This window comes from Choloepus didactylus, chromosome 2 (genome assembly GCF_015220235.1).
Source record: "Choloepus didactylus isolate mChoDid1 chromosome 2, mChoDid1.pri, whole genome shotgun sequence".
In the NCBI taxonomy this organism is placed as follows: Eukaryota; Metazoa; Chordata; class Mammalia; order Pilosa; family Megalonychidae; genus Choloepus; species Choloepus didactylus.
This window is the reverse complement of record NC_051308.1, coordinates 913,116-932,867: the sequence shown is the minus strand read 5'-3', so window position 1 is coordinate 932,867 and position 19,752 is coordinate 913,116. Positions and strand designations below refer to the sequence as shown.

General features: G+C 42.4%; 1 protein-coding gene across 1 annotated transcript in view; it reads right to left on the bottom strand.

Annotated features, from left to right (window-relative positions):
• Positions 1-19,752, bottom strand: part of UST (uronyl 2-sulfotransferase) — a 372,714-nt gene that overhangs the window by 62,921 nt on the left and 290,041 nt on the right. Inside the window, exons 6-7 of the mRNA XM_037819198.1 lie at positions 3,582-3,679; positions 1,420-1,577 (exon numbers count right to left, since the gene is read on the bottom strand). Of these exons, the coding sequence (XP_037675126.1) occupies positions 1,420-1,577; positions 3,582-3,679 (256 nt within the window). The remainder of the gene's footprint in view (positions 1-1,419; positions 1,578-3,581; positions 3,680-19,752) is intronic.

Genomic DNA, 19,752 nt, shown 5'->3' with positions numbered 1-19,752 from the left:
CACACCCTTGGTGGCGTCTGGCGTGCTGTGTCATGGGTCCAGTGCTTGCTCTCAGTTCCAGACCAGATGGACATGACGGGGTGTGGGGAGGGGTCTCACGCTGCCTCACTGACCCTCTTCCCAAATGCTGGGACAGGAGCCTCTTTCCAAATGCCCATTCTGACAGCTCTGTCACCTGCATACATGCACGCAAGGCTGCACAACAGGATAAAGCCAAAGGTGGGGGAGGAACAATGCAAAAAGCAGACTTTTTTTCTTCAAAGGAGTCTAATTTAGGAAAAGACTCCTTCTTGCAAAAAAGGGCAGAATTTATGTTCACCTATGGGGCTCAGCTATTTAAAGGGTTATTATGTTACTGGAAATTCAAATCACATTTCCTGCTGAGTAGACACCCTGCAGGGCACCCCTGGAGGCTTCTAGGCCTGTTCCTATAGGTAGGTTAGTGATGCTTTATCCTTGAATGAAACAGCGGGGAGACTTAGGCAGGGGACCAGCTATCTGTTTCCTCTGGCAAATCAATGACGGTGGGAGGCCCCTCCTGGAGCAGAATCCAGGGCTCCCCCAGGCAACCATGCAGGGGTGGCCTCAGGCCCCTGCTCAGCTGTGGTCTGCAGGCTGTGGTCTGCATTTATGGAACATTTCATCTGCTCCTTGTTCCTACCAGTCAGAGATGCCTCCCTTCGCAGGACAGCAGAACCAAACAATAATAGGTGAGGGTATATATGCTTTAAGGCTTGTCGTGACAGCAGCAGATGAAGGAAGATAGGAAAGAAATGGTGTTGTTTGTTGTTCTCTCAGAAAAAGAAATAACATAACGGGGAAAATGAACGACAAATTTCTGAACATAATTATTTTTATAATGGTACCACGGGCCAGCCCCATGATTGCTTTTCTGTGTGCTGTTGCTTGCTTCTATCTGGAAATCAGTTGATTTGTTAGAATAAAACCATAACTGAATTTTCAATTTGCTTTTCTATCTGCTCTATTGCTAGGATTTTATATACCAGGGTGCTTTTGTCAAATGGAAGGAGGCCAGAGAAAAATTCCTCAAGAGATGGTGCCTTTGTATTCACCCTTTTCCATAGAAGGACCTGGGTGTATACATGTGCATATGCTCGTCCATTTGTCCATTCTGCAGCATGTTGGAAATGGGGGGTGGGAAGTATTGTCAATTTTAGTTTTTGAAGGGGGAAAAGGACCATCAAGCCCATAACATGTGGTGGGTTTGTATCTGGAACCAAAGTGCGAGTTTTTGGGGACCATAACCTCTGGCTCTGACCTCCCTCTGCCAGCCAGGGGAACCTCCTTTTATTAACTGAAGACAGAATTTCACTTCTAGATTCTCCAAGTCCATTTCAAGGTGACAAGCCCTTGAAACAGACCCCTCACCAGGAAGAGCTTGCTTACAAATGGAGTTACCTGGGTTTTTGTAGATACCGAGCACACCCTTGAAGTAATGAGGTAAAAATCTTTCCAGTAAAAGCAGCACATCTTCCAACTCTTCAAGAATCCCCACAAGCAGGAAGTTTTCATTCACGTTCAGTTTTGCTCTTTCAAGGGCCCACTCACCAGGCTCCCTTTGTGGATATAAAAATTATTTTTCAATCAAAAATTCATTTTTGAAATGCAGCAACATGATGAAAGTTTATCCCTTCTAACCTCCCCCCTCCCCATTCACATTAATTCAAAAAATCCCATTTCCTTCAAAAACCAGCCCCAAAGCAGCTTCCCCTGCGGCCTTCCCTGAGCCCACCTGCGGGGCGCCCCTGTCCCCCTCACCTTCCCTGCACCTGGATGGAGCCCCCTCCAGACCTCTACAGCACTTCCAACACTGTGTAATGCCCAGCCCAGGCCCAGAGCCCGGGGAGCCCTTCTGAGCATTTGTTGAAAGACGAATACAAGCACAGGCAGTTGAGGGCAAATAAACACGTTGATCCCGGGGTGATCAGAGTTGCTTTTAATAGGAGGGTGAAATCAAACCAATTAAATGAAGTTAGAAGTGTTGACATATAGAACTTACTGCCATTATTTCCGTAGAAATAAAAATAGGTGTCAGGTCATGTCTGCTAATCATCCTATTTTTTAAAAGAGCTTAAAAGACAAATCTTTGTCTTTTTTGCTTTAAATACAGAAGGAGCACAGCCTCATCTGATTTGGAGGTGGGGTCTCGGGGCAGGCAGCATTTGTTTGGGTGAGAACAGCCACCAGAGGCTCCCGCCTGGCTGTCATTGACCATTTGGGGGAAACCAGGCAAGACAGGGTGCTCTTTTGAAAAAAGGTAATAATAAGATCGTTGTAATGGTTGAGCAAGGTGACACTGTGAAAGTTTGGAAAAGTCATGGTGTGGGTAGCCAAGTGTGGAAGGCATCAGGAGTACTCTCCCCGAGACACAATGTAAGAAAAATGCTTCAGGGAGCGAGGATTATGGGTCTTGGAATAATAATATTATAATAATAGCAATTACTATTATCATAATATATTATTATTACTTTGAATAATAATAATATATTACAATAACATATAATAATAATATCTTCAGTGTGATCAGAAAGTGAGTCACCTGGCCCTAAGTCCTCCCAGTATCCGAACCAAGATCATTTATATCAAGGAGGAAAGCATTCTGAACTCAAAGGAGTTTGTGGTGAAGCAGAAAATGGACAATCCTAGTGCCAGAATTCTGACTGTGAACAAAGCTCTTATGTTATGGTGAACCAAACAAAACATACTTAACAAAAACAAACCTAATTATTAAACAGTAATCACAGCGTAAGCAAAAAACGCACAATGAATGGACTGCAACTTAGAACCTCTGTCTCCCCATGCCCTCCCAGACCCCCCTTCCAATCAATGTTTCCTCTGGGGGGAAAATGTCACCTCTGGCGACTTGATTTATTTTCCACCAACCAAAGATAAAGCTTTATTGTTAACCACCATTTCCTCTCTAGGCTATGATGGCTTTCAACCAATGAATTTCAATGGTAGCTGCACCAAAGTCACCTGGGAGGTGGTTAGACCCCAGCCCAGCCTCTGAGACTGATTAGGTAGGGTTCTCGACCCAGAAAGTAACTTTCTAAAGAAGGTATTGCATCCAAGTAAGGCTGAGGGATGGTCCCTAAAAAGTACTTTCTTCTCATTCTCCTAAGCAGATAAGAGATGGGGCAAAATTTTGGACATGAGCTTCCAGACTTTCAGACCTGATTGGACACACCACAAAGACAGGGCAGCTGTTCAGTGGCCCAGTCACTATGAGGAATGGGTTGGGTGCTTGACCTTGTCTTTATTGTCGCTTGGATTTAGTAGTGATGCTATTATGTAAGTATAAAAAGGGGTTGGTTGGCGTCCCGGTTATATGACTATCTGGGGTAGTCTCCTGAGGTCCCTATCAAACCCTGCTTTGCTAATTTCACCGTACATAGGACATTCAGAGCCTCAAGTGATAGCTCTAAAGGTTAACAGTAAATATGAACTGACTTTCAGAAGTACATGGGGTGAGGAGTACACAGATTGGCACAGAGAGCTGGATTGGGGGGCTCTGCTGTTGCTGCACCCCTTAGCATGCTGTAGCCTGATTTTGTCTTTACCTGCATTTGGGATGCTGTCCACAAAAATACGGAATGATGTAAAATAACCTGGGGTTGGAACACTCGGGATAGTTTTCAAGAATACACTCATTGATATCCTAGAAGAGAAAACACAGCGTGAGATGTCTCGGAGTCTCTGCAGCGCTTTGCCACATGTCATGCAGCGTGAGTAAAATGGATACTTAAGTAAAATGGACAAGCCTTGAAAAACACAACTTGGATTTGTAGCAAATTCATGGCTTTTATGTAAAAACATTCATTTTGCCCCCCAACATCCTGTCCCCCTGGCCAGACACACATATGTTCAGATCATTTTGGACCAGACTGCATGTCTGCACTTCCCAGTGCTCTGAAGATTTTAACTGGATCACGAGCACCTACCTGCTGTGCTTTGCTGTAGCCCCAGCAGTTAGCAGTCAGCTTGTAAGTATACAGTTGGTACTTAATAAATATTTGTTGAATGAGTTCAGTATGGCAATTCTTAATCCTGACTTAATCAGAGATACCTGTATGGCCGACCCTGTAGAAATGTGTTTCCAGGTGAATCCGTAGGTTCACAAATAATTATTAAGTAGCAGCAATAGTCTCTCAAAGGTTTGTAAATTTGGAAGGGGCTGTAAAATCACTTTTACTGTATTTTAGGTTAGAAAGTGACAGGATGTTTGTATATGGACAATCCCTAACTTTCAAAGGCCAGAGTTGTGATTTCCAGATTTCCAGAGGCTGAAAATAGTGTACCTGTTGTTACAAAAACTTAAAATGGCTTGATGGGTATGACTAGAGTCTAAAAGCTGACTTTTATCGAGGGAAATGATATCCTAGATAAGATATCCTAGACAAGACAGGTCTGGTCCCTTAAGTATTTCTAAAGAGAAAAACTAATCCAGTCTACAAACCAGCCAAATGGTCATGGGATGTTTTTCCAGAGTCAATATTGTCAAGGCAGATTAAAAGTGAATGTAACTCACAAACATGGCTGAGGGGGTTCATGAGGCAGAAGCCACTGTATCTGACATGATGGGGGTAGGTGGTTAATTTATTTAAAATTTTTTTAGTTTGGTTGGAACCAAAAATATAACAAACATTTTTGAAAAAACCTCCTTTTTCCACTCATATTTCTATCCCTTATGTCAATTAAATAAATCAAACAATTACAACCATAAATTCAACTGGAATAAAAAGATTTGGTAACAAATATACTCTCACTGAGCACATGTATTAATGTGGGAAGCAGAGGTAGGAGGTTCTCTGAGCAATTAACTAGCTGCAGACCAACTGGTGGTTGCAATCACCTCACTATGCATCAAAGCCCACTAAAAAAGCACGAAGTTCAGGCCCAAATACCTTCCTGAGAAGAATGTGACACAGAGAGATGCATGTATAGGCAGAGTCCCTGCTGCCAAATACAGGGGTGAGGGTAGGGCTGGTTTACAAAGACATCAGGGTGCATTCAAGGAATTCCGGGGCAAGGATGGGGAGGCTGTATATGCACCATCATGAAAAGTGCCTGTGATAAACTGTCAAATAGAAAAAGGCTGATTATAGGACAGGATGAATATATAGGGCAACATAAAAATAAATGCATATGTTGTCATGGGTACAAAAAATCAACCTGTTTAAGGTGGCTATTTCTGGAGGTAGGTGTAATGGGAGGCAGGACTACATCAAACTTTCATTCATTTATAAAATATTAAGATTTTATTAAATGTGCATATTTTACTTTTATCATCAGAAAAATGTAAAAGGGTTACCACATTGTAAAATGAAACAAAGAAGACCAAGCATGTGTAGGAGAGTCCTGGCTACCGTCTCCCCTCCACCTGCCATAAGGCCACCTCCCGCAGGACAAAGACAGAGGGACCCAATATCTGGGCTGTGTCTTCTGCAGAATGGATAGGAAGGATGGAGCTTGGAGCGTGGAGCCTGGCAGAGAAAAGAGCCGAGCTCATGGGGAGACTCAAGCCAGGGCAGAGTGCTGCCGAGGGCAGGATTTCACACCCAAGGCAGAGGCAGTGGGGGTGGGGGTGGCGTGTCCAAAGGTCTGTCCCATCCGTGGCCAGCCACCCAGAGTCCTGCATTCGCAGGAGGGACAGGGCCACGGAGACATCCAGCACTCCCACAGAGACTCAGAGCACCTGCCTGTCTCCAGAGCTCTGTTTGTGGTTGTCATTTAACAAGTGCTGTGTAAATATTTGTTTAGGATGTAGGTCCATGGGAGCTACAATGTGCCTGGCCACTGCCTACCACCCTGCCTGGAAAAAGCAAGGGCTCAGTAAATATTGAATGAATGGCTTAAAGAACGGCAGAAGGGGAGAGTGAAGATGCACAGCCCCAGCAGATGAAAGGAAGCAGGCAGCTCTGTAGCCTGCAGACCCTGCATGATTCTGTTCCCAGTCATCCCGGCCGGAGGCTCGCGGGAGTGGATGGAGGATGCAGCTGGTTGGGGGAGCTCGAGGGCCGAAGAGGTGCAGGGGCCTGGGAAGGCCATTTCCCCGTCAGAACCCACAAATAACCTTGCAAGGTCAATTTACGAGAAGACATAAATCCTAGTTTAAAACAAGCACTTAAAGATTCTTTTCTTAGCACGAGGCATGTCCTGGGGATTTCAAAGTTCCTTTTGAGCCCATTAGGCTGTTGGATGATGTTCTTCGCAGCCTGTCCTGTGGAAATGCACCAGGAGGGCAGGAGGACATAAATAAAAGATGACTCCATCTGAGATCTAGCGGAAGAGAAAATGAACCGCCAACTGCTTTGGCCACTGTGGACGGGATGCTGCTTCCCAGCAGCTCAAGGAGGAGAGGCCACTGCTCCTGCTACTCAGAAGCCACTTTCCCTGGAACTTAGACCTGTGGCGAGGGAGATTTCAGTTTCCTGGGAAACCTAATGGGAAGTGCTTGATTTTACCTTTGGTGGAAGGCCTCGCTAACTGGTATTGTTTAATAGTCACCTTTTTATACTGAAGTTCTCTAGGTATAGACTGAGGCCAAAAACCCATGTGTGATCATTTGGGCTTGATCACTGGCTATCATGAAGGCTCCACCTGGCAGGCCTCAGGGGCAAGCTGCCCTCCCCACACCAGACCCTGCACCCTGCAATCTCTGAAGGGAGTTGCAGTCAAGGCCTCAGGCCCCTGGCTGGCCAAGCTCTAACCCATAGCTGCATTCGTAGCCCCGGCACCTCTGTTCGGAGACTTCTTTATCACAGGCCCAGCTGAGGCACTTCCCAGGAGCTTCTGCTGAGACCTCCCTATCAGTGGCCTTGGCTAAGTCACTTTTCTCCACTTGGACTCAGTACTTTCCCACTCCTAGCTCTTCTTCCTTTGCCCTTTCCCTTGGTTCCAAAAAAAGACAACAGCCCTTTGTTCAGGCTCCCTGCCAGTGAGATGGATCCACCTGACCTTTACTCAGTGCCTTCCTGGGTGGAAAATGGAACCCTAGAACCAGCACCTTTATCTTTGGCCCTTGCCTACACTACCGCAGTGTGTGAACCGAGGCTTGATTGTTACTTTCCGGGTGGCTTGTTGTCCTGACTACCTTGGTACCTGACAGGTTGACATATCCTGTTTGTAAATAATAATGCAACTTCAGCTTGTCTTACCATGCAGTGCTTCTAGGGTAATACTGTTTTGACTTGGATATTTATTTTAAGCTTTACTCTGAGTGCACCATGACAGGGGGGGTGTTAGTCACGCCAGCACTTGATTTATGACTTATTCACCTGATCCCTGGATCTTGGCATATAACACATCCACTCCCTAAATGGCCCTCCCTTGCACAAAGCGTAACCCCCTTTTAAGATTGGATCTAAATGTGGGCTCTAAAGACTCCATTCTGCTCAGATTTTCACATTATTAAGGGAATGAGATATTCTCTGCAGGTGAACATTCCAGACAACTAAGAGAATCTTCCTAACTGCCAAACACACACAAAAACCAGGCAGTTTTTGTTGAAATTCATTCTAAATTGGACTATCTTAAAAAGCTGCACTGAGGCTTACGCCATGTCTATGGGGTTGTCTTGTTCCACTTTGATCTTGCATCAGAATCATCTTTTATTGATTTGCACTGTAACATTTTCACAGGCCGGCTGCGATGAACAACACTCAACTTTTGAGTGTCAAAGAGCCCACTGGGCTCAGAGGAACCTCCGCCACTAACTGACCTCTGGGAGTTTTTCCTGATTCCTCTTTCCCCCTCACTCTCCATATTGCCCCACCCTGGAACCTGACCCCCAAATAGCTTCCCAGTCACCTTCTGTTCCGGTTTGCTAAAGCTGCTGGAATGCAATATGGATTGGCTTTTTCAATGGAAATTTATTAGATTACAAATTTACAGTTTTATGGTCATGGAAATGTCCAAATTAAGGCATCCAGAGAAAGATAACTTGACTCTGAAGAAAGGCCAATGGCGTCCAGGGTTCCTCTGTCACATGGGAAGGCACATGGTGACGTCTGCTGGCCCTTCTCTCCAAAATGTCTCTGGGCTTCTGTCTTACCTTCTCTCTTAGCTTCTCTCAGGGGCAAACTCTGGATTACACATCTTAGCTTCTTTGAGCTCCCTTCAAAATGTCTCTGCCTTTTATCCTCTCATAGAGGGCTCCAGCAAGGGAATTACAACCCACCTGGAATGGCTGGGGTCGTATCTCCATGGAAACAATATAATAAAAAGGTCCTACCCACAATAGGTCTGCCCCCACAAAACTGAACTAAAGGAACAGTCTCTTCTGGGATACATAACAGATCCAAACAAGCACACCCTCTCCTACTCATTCTGCACCACAGCCCTTGTTGGGCCCATCACCTCCCTACAGGATGATGATGCATCCTTCCAGCTCATATCCCCCTCTCCCACCTCTTCTCCATGAGTGCATCCCCTCACACAGTGCCTCAGTATCATATCTGAAATGCAAATTCATCTGTGTCACTCTCCTGTTCAGGAACGTTGAAGGACTTTTATTGAGAATGCAGTGCGCACAAGAATTAGTGAGGACACTCATTAAAAAATGCACATTTCCTGGTCCTACCTCTAGAGTGTTTGACGTAATAGGTTTGTCTGGGAAAAGGCCAGGATCTGCATTTTAAAGAACCTCTGGCAAGTATAAGGAGATGGTCACTACTAGGTTGTACCATGTCCCCCACAAACGCATACTCAAGTCCTAACCCCCGGTCCTTGAACATGGACTCGTTTGTAAACAGGCTCTTTGATGATGCTATCAGTTAAGATGTGGACAAACTGGGTTAGGGTAGGCCCTCATCCAACACGACTAGAGTCCTTATAAGCAGAAGAATTAGGGAGAGGGAGGGGGAGAGAGAGGGAGAGGGGGAGAGGGGGAAGTGGCCATACAACAGAGGCACAAATGGAGTTATGGATTGGGGGGCACCGTCAGAACCCTACAGACTTCAGAAGAAGTGTAGCACTGTTGACACCTTGACTTTGGACTTCAAGCCTCCAGAAATATGAGATGATGAATCTCTGTAGTGTAAGTCAACTAGTCTGTGACACTTTGGTACAGCACCACCATGTGCCGTCAACTCTGTGCAGTTAGGTAACTTCATACCTTTGCTTATCTGTCCTCCTTGTCCAGAATTGCCTTCTGCCTCCTTACCTGGTCCCAGTAGCTGGCCCAGGTTCAGAGCCCATTCTGGCAGGGAGTACGCTAGCACCCTCCAGCCCACCAGGGTCTGTATGCCACACAGTTCACTGAAATGGAGGCAGCACTGACTGTGGGCTTCCTTCCACGCTGCCCCTCTGTCATCAGCCAAGCTTGGTAGGTAGGGCCCCTGGGACAAGGCCTTTGATGTTTGCTGGAGCCCTCAGTGTCTCCAGGATGAAGGCCTGGCCCTGAACATCGGCTGTCGGCCAGGCCTAAGACTCTGACCCAGTCTCAGAACCAGCCCGGATCTGGTTCTGCTACAAGTGGATGGACTGTCTCATGGTGCCTACAAAAGGACTTTCAAACTGGACCTGGTGCTGCCTGGAATCCCACAGGGACCTTTTCCCACCCCCTATGCAGGGACTCCTCTGCACATCAACACCTGTTTCATCCATGTTCAGGCTTGTTCGGGGCTTAACCTTGGAACTAGACTCCTGGGCACTCTCGATCCCAGGCTGACCAGAATGGAGTTTCCACCAGCCCAGGCTTCCTTCTCCTTGACCTGTATTTCCAGGTCCCTGCAGGCCTCTTGCGTACTTCTGTCTGAGACATAAAATTGTCTATGTCCATGGAGATAGAGAACTTAACAACTGCCCCTTGTCCTGGACTTCTATTTTTAATTTTGGAAAGGTGGGAAGGATTGAAATTCCAGGTTGATTTAATGTTCTTACCAGAAAAGGTGAATTTAGACTATTCACATTTTATTTATCCTTTTATATGCTAGCACCTGGCCTAAATTCTACCGGATTTAAAATTGACTCACTGGTATTTTTATACAGCTCCATGCCTATAAATCAACAGCTTTGTCCCTATGGCCAGTGGCTTTTCCAGAACTCTTTCAGCAGCACAAATCTTAGGATGACACATGCAAAGGTCCCTGAATGAGGAAAAGGAGATTTGGGCTTTGGTCACAGCTCCGGTGTGTCCTCAGCCGAATCATGCCATCTGGAGCCTCAGTTTCCCCATCCATATAATTAGGAACTGAGTCATCTAATCTCAATCTATGTAACTGTAGGCTGATGAGTTGGGTTTCCTAAATTAACCAAGTTTTAAGAATTGTTTTTTATCTGAAGAAAGGTCGGTAATTTCTTTTATTCCAAAACTGTGAGTTAATAAATGATTACCACATAGCATTTATGCTTAAACTTTTCACCTTTCACAGAGATCAGATGGGGAAAAGCATGACTTGGGTATCAGACCTCAGCTCAAATCTTGGCTTTACCATTTATTAGTTGTGGGGTCTTTGGCAAAAGACCACTTCTTAGAGGCTCAATTTCCTCATGTGTAAGATGGAGACAATGATACTTGCCTCATAGAGCTTTCACTTGGATTAGAAAGCATTTGTGCAATTATTTTACCTGCCACCCAACTCTTAAGATTATACCATCTTTATTAAACCTTTGGCCTTTTAATTCCTGTTTCATTTAGCTTATATTTCAAAACATTAATACTACTGGTGATTCTAATAGTTTTTAAAACACAGGTGTACCTTGTTTTACTGTATCTCACTTTATTGCACTTCACAGATATTGTGTTTTTGACACATTGAAGGTTTGTGGCAACCCTGCGTCAAGCAAGCCTAGTGGCCCCATTTTTCCATTAGCATGTGCTCGCTTCATGTCTCTGTGTCACATTTTAATTAAGGTATGCATATTGTGTGTAAGATATAATGCTATTGCATACTTAATAGACTACAGAATAATGTAAAAATAGCTTTTATATGCACAGGGAAACCAAAAAATTCATGTGACTTGCTTTACTGCGATATTTGCTGTATTGCGTGGTCTGGAACTGAAGCCAAAATATCTCTGAGATTTGTCTGTAGTGACCTTCGCTAACTCAGAGAGAAGACAGAGAAGAAGAAAAATATGGAAAAAAGAAATGCACTATTTATGTTAAATCAAAATAACAACACAATTTGTTGGAAAAACCAAGAAGTATCCCAAAGAAGAGAAAATAAACCATTATAGTACTTTTTACTTCATATGCTATCTCAACTTACTCTGTATGTGACATAAGGTAACACTATGACGTGAAAAGCCCTTTTACCACGTGGATTTAAAACTGACTTGGAAGCCAATCTTCACACTCTGAGAACACAGATATTAGGAAAAAGTTGAATGGTAAAGTAAAGGACATGATGAAGCAGAGTTTCTTGTGTTGATGTGACTATCAGTCCAATAGGCCATGTTAGAAGTGAGACAGAAATAAATTCTTGAGTGTCATTCACCATCAAAGCGGACCAGAATCTTTGATGTAGAGGTGTACCATGGTGATCAAGTTACAGATTTAAGGGTTTAGTCCAATTTAGATCAATGGAATGGATTTGGTCAACGCTAACTTATATTGTGGCACACACTCTTCCTGAAAGCCTTTTTCAAGCCTTGTGAAAAATCTTGAGTCAGAACCAGAAGGATCAAGCAAGACTCTCTGAGGGTTTAATGGACTTGAAAGTGGTAGATGGCCAGTTATCATCATTCTTCCATTCCACGCTCGCATCAGGCATGAAAACTGATGATGCACTCTTCCTAGTAGAAATGGGAAGTATCCTTCCAACATCCTTCTTGATATAACCATTTGGGAAGCAGCAGGTCAATCAGAGTTGCACTTTGCTCTCCCTGTTGTAAGCAAAGGGTGTGATGTTGGTTGGATACATCTGTGGCATCTCTTTTGGTAGGGGCCTAGTGCTCATTTACACCATGTCTGAGTTGATGGCTGTCTGATGGGATGGCACATAAAGAATTTCTGGATGAGGGAATTATTTTTCTCAACCGCCTCCTCCACCTTATTATTATTATTATTATTATTATTTTTAGCCAACCTCTAGCCCAGTGCAGCTCTTAAATCCTGAAACTGAAACTCTTGCAGACACCAGAGACAAAACATTTTTTGAAGTCCTTCATTTGGACTCCAAATATTGTAACTTTCATGTCTCTATTTCATTAAGCTAAAGGAAATGAAGTAGCCACAGTTTTATCCTGAGATGTTGCACTGTAAGATGATCAAGCTGTTATCCAGCTCAGTTTTCATCATTTAATAAGATCTTTTAAATTCACCCCAACAAACTTTACTGGGCATCTAATATAACTGTGTTCAGGGCTCTGTGCAGACTGTAAGTGCAGCTCCCCAGAAATGTCCTTGCATTTCTTTTGTTTAAACACTGTGTTCCAGAAACAAGAACCCACGGTCCTTGAGGTCAGCTGCTTTGATGCTTATGAGGAATGTGGGGACCAGAGCTACAATGATTCCAGCCAGAGTATAGAAAACTGGGGGAAGAGGGCCTTCGCCAAGTAAAAATAACATTCGGATGGAGTCAAGCTGGCTAACAGACAAGGATTACTTATATTTTATACCCAAAATATTTATCATAGCATAGATTAAAGGACAAAAAAATCTAAACAATTCAGTTATAGAGATTAGGTTAACTGTGACATATCCACTTGTGAAATAATTACAGTCATTTAAAATGTTTACAATTATATGTAACTATAAGAAAACTGCTAATGTGAGAAAATCAGAATAAAAACATAAATATAACATGACTGTAACTTTGTTGGCTTTTAAAGAAAAAACCCTATATTAAAAAAAAAAATAGACTGGAAGAAATTAGACCCCAAATTCCAACAATGGTTGGCCTTGACATGGTGGAACTGTGGGTTCTCCACCACCCCCCAACACCTTTTTCCTTTTCTAGTCTCAGAATCTTATTTAACGTACCTGCTACTTAAAAAAAAAAATGAGAAATTTTTTTGTCCAAGTAATACGTACATATGTTTTTTAAAAAACCACAAGTGTTATATGAGGGGTTATAGTAAGCCATTGTCTCTTATTCTACCCCTCTCTGCCTCCCAGTCCTGCTCCTCAGAGGTAACAACCTCATTTAACTGGATTCCATGTTTTGCTCTTTCTTGGTTTACTCTGTTTTGCTAAAGCACCTCCTCAAGTAGCTTTTCACTCTGTTGTTTTCTAGCTAACAATGTTGGCAATGAGGAATTTGTTTCCAGTAACATTCTTATTCCTTTGTAGATAAAGTGTGTGTGTGCGTGTTTTAACATTAGAGGAGATGTGTGAGTGTGTTCTGACATTTCTTCCTTTATTCTTAGTTGTTCCGGTTTGCTGAAGCTGCTGTTATGCAAAATACCAGAAATGGATTGGCTTTTATCAAGGGGATTTATTAGGTTGCAAATTTACAGTTCCAAGGTCATAAAATTGTCCAAACTAAGGCATCAACAAGAGGATACCTTCACTGAAGAAATGCCGATGGCATCCGTAACACCTCTGTCAGCTGGGAAGGCATGTGGCTGGTGCCTGCAGGTCCTTTGCTCCCAGGTTGTGTTGCTTTCAACTTCTGATTCCAGTGGCCTTCTCTTTATGTGTCTATGGGTTCTCAATTACCTTCTCTAAAAATCTTTCTGTCTGCATCTCCCAGCATCTACAGTGGACTTCAGTGATCTAATTAAGACCCACCCAGAATGGGCAGGGTCATATCTCCATGGAAATAATTTAATCAAAGGTCTCACCCACAGTTGGTGAGTCACATCTCCATGGAAACAGTCAATCAAAAGGTTCCACCCAACAAGATTGGATTAAAAGATCACGGCTTTTCTGGGGTCCATAACAGCTTTGAACCAGCACATTATTGTTCTGAAATTTCACTATGGTGGACTACATAGGGTTATCCCAAACATTTAGCCCACTCTTTTAATCTGAAATCCCATGCCTTTCAGGTCTGAGATATTGTTTTGCATTGTTTTTTTTTTTTTTTTAAATAATTTTCTTTTCTTTGTCATCTCTATTCTTTCTTTCTAGATTTCCTTATGGTTGGATTAGAACTCCATTAATCCTTTATTACTCTTATTCTTTCTCTCATTTTTCCTACTCATTGTCTTTTAGTGCTTTGAAAAATTTCCATTACTTTATCATCCAAGTACTTCTATTGAATTTTTTTATTGTGAAAATAACATTTTAATGTCTAAGAACTCTTTTTTAATACATGCTGATTTTCTCTGTATAGCATCATATTTATGGATGTAAAGTTTTCCTGAATCTCCCTGAGGAAACTAACTAGAGCTCTCTTGTAAAGCTTTTTTCATTTTCCTGAAATTTCTGTTTCTCCTAGAATTATTGTTTCTATTTGCTTGTCTTAGTCCCTCTCTTTGAAGGTGCAGTCCTTTTCTCCCTGAATATGTATGGGTCTTTGTACATTCATATGTAATAATGAGGAAATCAAAGCTGATGGAGATCTGTGCTGTCATTGGTAGGGTTTATCAACCAGAGGACTTCATCATTTTGCTGGTTACCTGACTGGTGGGTCTTTCTCCAGAGATATTAAAATACTTTAGGAAAGAACCAATTTTTCACATGGGATACAGCCTTTGGTTGCTAGACTTTCCTGGGTGGGGATGGGGTAAAGGGCTCCTCTTCCACATTGAGATCTCTAGTCACCCCCCTCTACTGTCAGCCTCTTGCTTTCACCCACCCTCCATGGTGCCTGGTATTTCCACACAAGCCAGCCCAGGGTGCAGGCGGACTGGACTCTTACCAGCTGCCTTTTCTCCGCTCAGTGTGCTCAAGAGTGTGGCTTCCTCAGCCCCACTCTATCAGTTACCAACATTCTCTTCCTTTTTCCAGGTGTTTGTGACTTTTTCATTCTTTTGTTCTCAATGTTGCGTTTCTGACTTTTTCAAATTCCCTTATCTCAACTTAGTAAGGTCTTGGGAGAGAATTGAATGTTGTAGTCCATTTGTCTTCTTGAATTGAAAGCCATCCAACAAGGGCTGGTTTTCCTAACGCCTCAAGCACATACAGTATCACTAATGTACAGATGAAGAAACTAAAATAACATCAACGCAAAAGAAAACTTAACAGAAAATATCTAATAACTCAGAATAGACTGAGTTATCAGTTATTGAAACACTGATTTCAAGTTCTTGATTCTTCAAAATAGTATCTAACATTTTGATTCAAATATTAATGCAGAATCTTTTGCATGTTAAGTCTATAAATATTAAACATGATTTACTGTATTTCTTAGAGCATAAATTTCTTCCTTTGTGGGAGATTTCTATTTTTCTCCCTCAAGATTATGGCAAATCTACAAAGGAAAAGCTCCTCTCACCAAAGAACTCAACTCATTGCCTGGCAAGGAACCTAAATAGAAGGAACTTTATTATACCAACAGTCTGTTATCTCTTAAAGAATTCAGGAGGGAAATTTAAACAAAAGTTTGTAAGTAAGGGCAACATGGTAAGGTAAGACAGACTAAATAAATGACTCCGGCTCTCATTGCATCCTAAAAAGGGAAAGTAAACAAATAACTTAAGAAAGCAGTGAGGCAGCTCTGCTTCTCAGGGCTGGGGACAGATTGACTTCTCTCTCTCTTACAGCCAAAAATTACCAAAAGAAAGTTAGTACTGAAATTAATATGAATAACCTTCCTCTCTCAGCTATGCAGTCTGGGATGCCACCTTGACCACTTTTTCATTTTTTAATTTGTTAATTAGCCTGTATGTTCTCTTGACTTAATTTTTTTTTTTGTATTGTGGTAACATGCATACAACCTAACATTTCCCCTTTTAACCACTTTCAAGTATACAATTCAGTGGTGTCAATTACATTCACAATGTTGTGCTACCCTCACCACCATCCATCACCAAAACTCTTGTCCACTATCTGAAATGTTAAAAAAACGCTTGTTGAACACATAAAGTCAGCCATCACTTTGCGATAATGCTCTGCTTTGGAGAAATCATTCATTCAGTCTTTCTGCAGGGACCTGAGGTTGCTAACAAGCATTCAGAAAGAGCTAAAGAGTAATATTTTCAAGGCCAACTACTGTCAGAAGGCAGCACAGTAAGTGCTCACGCCATGTCTAGGCAGAGACCGTTGACTTTACATCCATGGAACCCAGGAAATATGTGGACGGAGGACCAGTACAATGCATATGACAGAGGATAGTGCAAGAGGCACTGGCTGGGAGCAGTTTGACTGATCATTTCCAGTCAGTCACAAAGATCTTGTGGGTCACAGTGGAGATCCCAATGGAGTTCATCCCCTGAGGTCTGCGGTAACAATCAGGATGATCTTTTACAGGGATTCAGCCAGGGATTCGTGCTAGACACGAAATGATGAGGGTCAGAGCTTCCTGGCGTCTGTTCCCTATTCCCAAGTGCCATCTTACTGGGCACTCATGTTCCCTGAGGGTCTCCCACTCCCCCAGGCACAAGTGCTCTTATGCTTTCTCTAGCTTCCTCCCCTGACCTCTATCCATTTGAAATGGCTCTCAGCTAGGTATCTAGTGGAAATGATTTCATAAATTAAAGCACACAGAAGTACAAATAAAGGATCAAGCTTCATGTGCTTCCCAGAAGTACTTGCATTTTAATAGGAGACGACCCTTTAACTGAAAGAAAAGAGGTTGCAATGGTAGGGAAAAGGGAAAGTTGAGGAGGACACATTTACTGACCATCTACCCCTTTATTCAATACACGGTTGAGGCGTGAACTAGAAGTATATTGGAGACTGTACTTATTTTGTCTTACTAAATGAAAGAGTTCAAGGACCATGGCCAGTTTGCTGAGACTGGGGAAATTTTTTAAACGGGGAATATGGCTGTTGAGGATCCCACAAATCACAGAAGCACACTACTGAGGTGGTTGTGCATTTCGTCTGCTCAGAAGGCTGGTTCGGAGGGCAGCAGGGAAGGACAGTGTCACCTCGAACTTTTTGTTAGATCCCGATTCTTCTCCAGCTTCTGGAGCCTTCTGTTCTCTACAGCCAGAGACAGCCACTCAACCCTCTCCAATCCTATAGTGAATCCCAGGCCCAGAAAGGAGGAATTTAAGAAGTTCCAGTAAAAGGAAAAGTTGAGGCACACAGGGGCCGATGCCGGGGAGTGACTCCATTCCCTTCCCCAAAGCTGGAAGAAATCTGCTTTGCCTAGTTCTATAGATTGAGGTTCTACAGAATAGTTCATTTGATAAAAGGGTTCTAAATGTAATGAATAGTGCTGCAGGTCAGCACGCTGAGGCTCAAGGTTTTTGAACAGCTAGAATGACTGGACCCCTGGGCCCTAATTCTTATAACTGTACGTTTTCCTTGTTTCCGAGGCTCGGTGCCCCTGTGTTATCCACTTCTGGTAACTGAACCCATATTTTGTTGCCGGTATCTGAGCCTCTGTCTTAGTACTTCTTTAGTACTCTCAGTTTCTCTAGATCCCAGAGGAGGGTATTCTGAGGTGCTTTCATTAGGTACCTCACCTGGGGAATCAAGTCTCCTCCTGCATATGAATCAGGCCATTTGCAGACTCTGCTATGAGCCTGAGCTTACAATGTCACTTACTCCTGGATCCCGTATCATTTACAGGGGTACCATGGGTACCCCATCGTGCCACCACTGCACCCACTGGCCCACTGCTGCTTTATAGGCCTGCCTGTTGGGCTACATATTTCCCATGCAGACATCAGCGTACCATGCTCCATCCCATCACGCTGTTCTCCCCCTTGCCCTGTAGAAGTAGGTGGTTCTGACGTTGGGCTCAGGAAGTCTGATCTCGATGACTGGGTCAAGACTGTTTGGGCTCCAGGATTAAAGAGCACCTTGTGCAAGAACACAAATGTGACAACACACTTTCCCTCTTTCTCTCCTTCCTGGTGTCTGGGTTGCTGACAGTTGTATTCTTTCCCCTACCTTAGCCTTCAGGAAAAGATGGGGCTCCTGATCCCAAGTTAACACAGGGAAATGTCGGTTTCTTATGTGTATAATAGCATTAAATGCAACGGAGTACCTATTTTGGCAATAGTGCCAAAATTATCTTTTGAAATGCATAGCACCTTTTTTAAAAAACAAGTTAGAGCTATTACAATTTTAATTTACAGTGTCAATATCAAGCATTTCCAGAGAAACATGTCCATTCCTTGTTTTGCTTGGGATACACTATCTATTTTGAAGGAATAGAGGCCCCTTGGAGTCTATAAAAAGCAGGGACAGTGACCTCAGGAAGGCCCACTGCACCCAGGCAGGGCACTTGGCAGGTTTCCCTAGTTCAATTCTCCAGACTTTCTGAGCCACACCTGCAGGTAGGGCTGCCAAGTATGCAGTCTTTTGCCAGATTGTGTGGCTATTAGGTAAATAAATATCTGCAGAGTCTACTGTGAAACCACTGGGTCCAACCCAGTTTGTATAAACATTTTCAAAGGCAAAAGTGGAATATATTATCAGTGACTAGTTCTCATAATTACAGTTTCTTTGGCTAACAATCATTTTCTTTCCTTCTGCATATAATGTCTGCAACATTAGCGCAAAGAATTTCTTTAAGCAGAGATTAGCCTCACTGGGGGTTCTTATGAAGCCATTGGTTGCCCTAATAATTTTATACCAAATGGTATATTTTATGAAAGTATACAACTTGGCAAAAAGTTGGGGGCACAAATTTCACAGAACCATAAGTTAGGAGGACTCAGTGATTAAAGGAGTACTGAGGAAAAAGAGGTGCAGGAGAACTATTATTTCTTTAATGCCATCAGTTAGAAATGAAACACAATCTTCATTTCACCTGGGATTCTAATTTTAAATTTTCCAGTAGAGTTTTCTGATATGGTTTAAATTTATGATGCCAAATACAGTTTAGTGCAATTTCATTTCAGAGATTCTTAATTTGAGGTAGCTCAAAATCAGTTGCTTATTGTGTTTAAACAATTCAAGTTGAAATCTTCAAGAAACAAATGCCAAGATTCTTTAACTGAATTATGACATAATGCATCTACTATACATAAACTTATCATATTAAGTACTCTGGCCTCAAGTAGCCAACAAATTGCATCCTTCTTCCTTTATTTACAATTCATAATATGCAACCATAATAACATTATATAGACTATCTTCCTGGTTGTTGGTTCTATTTATTTTTCTATAAATGGTGTCCTTATTTTTTAATGATTGCCTTATGTTAAATTTTATCTCAAACTAATATTGCTACATTAACTTTCCTCTTGTAATTAAATCGTTATTCCCTCCCCACACACCATTATTTTCAACCTCTCCATGTGCAATAGAAAGACCTCACTGATTTTTATTAGACAAATTTAATAATTTATTCTGCTGTGATTACTGATATACTTATTTCTGCCTCTTATTTTGTATTTTCTGTTTGCTATTCCTATTCTCTGCTTACATTTTCTCCTTTCCTATCTTCTATTGATTTAATAAAGTTTTTAATAATACCCCTTCTCTTTCCTCTGATGATTTAGACTGTAAAGAACATATTTATATTCTTTCAAGGTTACCCTTACGTTTTTAATACTCTAAGAATTTTTTTTTCCAATTACATGGTTCTGACTGCTTAAAAATTAAAAAAAAAGCAATGCAGTTTAAAATACTTTCATTTCTTGGGAAGTCCTGAGGAGGGGCCCAGAATTTAAAAAAAAACCAGTCATTCATGGGGAAAGTGCAGGCATAAAATGGTGGAAGAGGAAGTTTTACAAATTGTTCTCTTCGCTAGAGAAAGGAATGAGTTGTAAAAA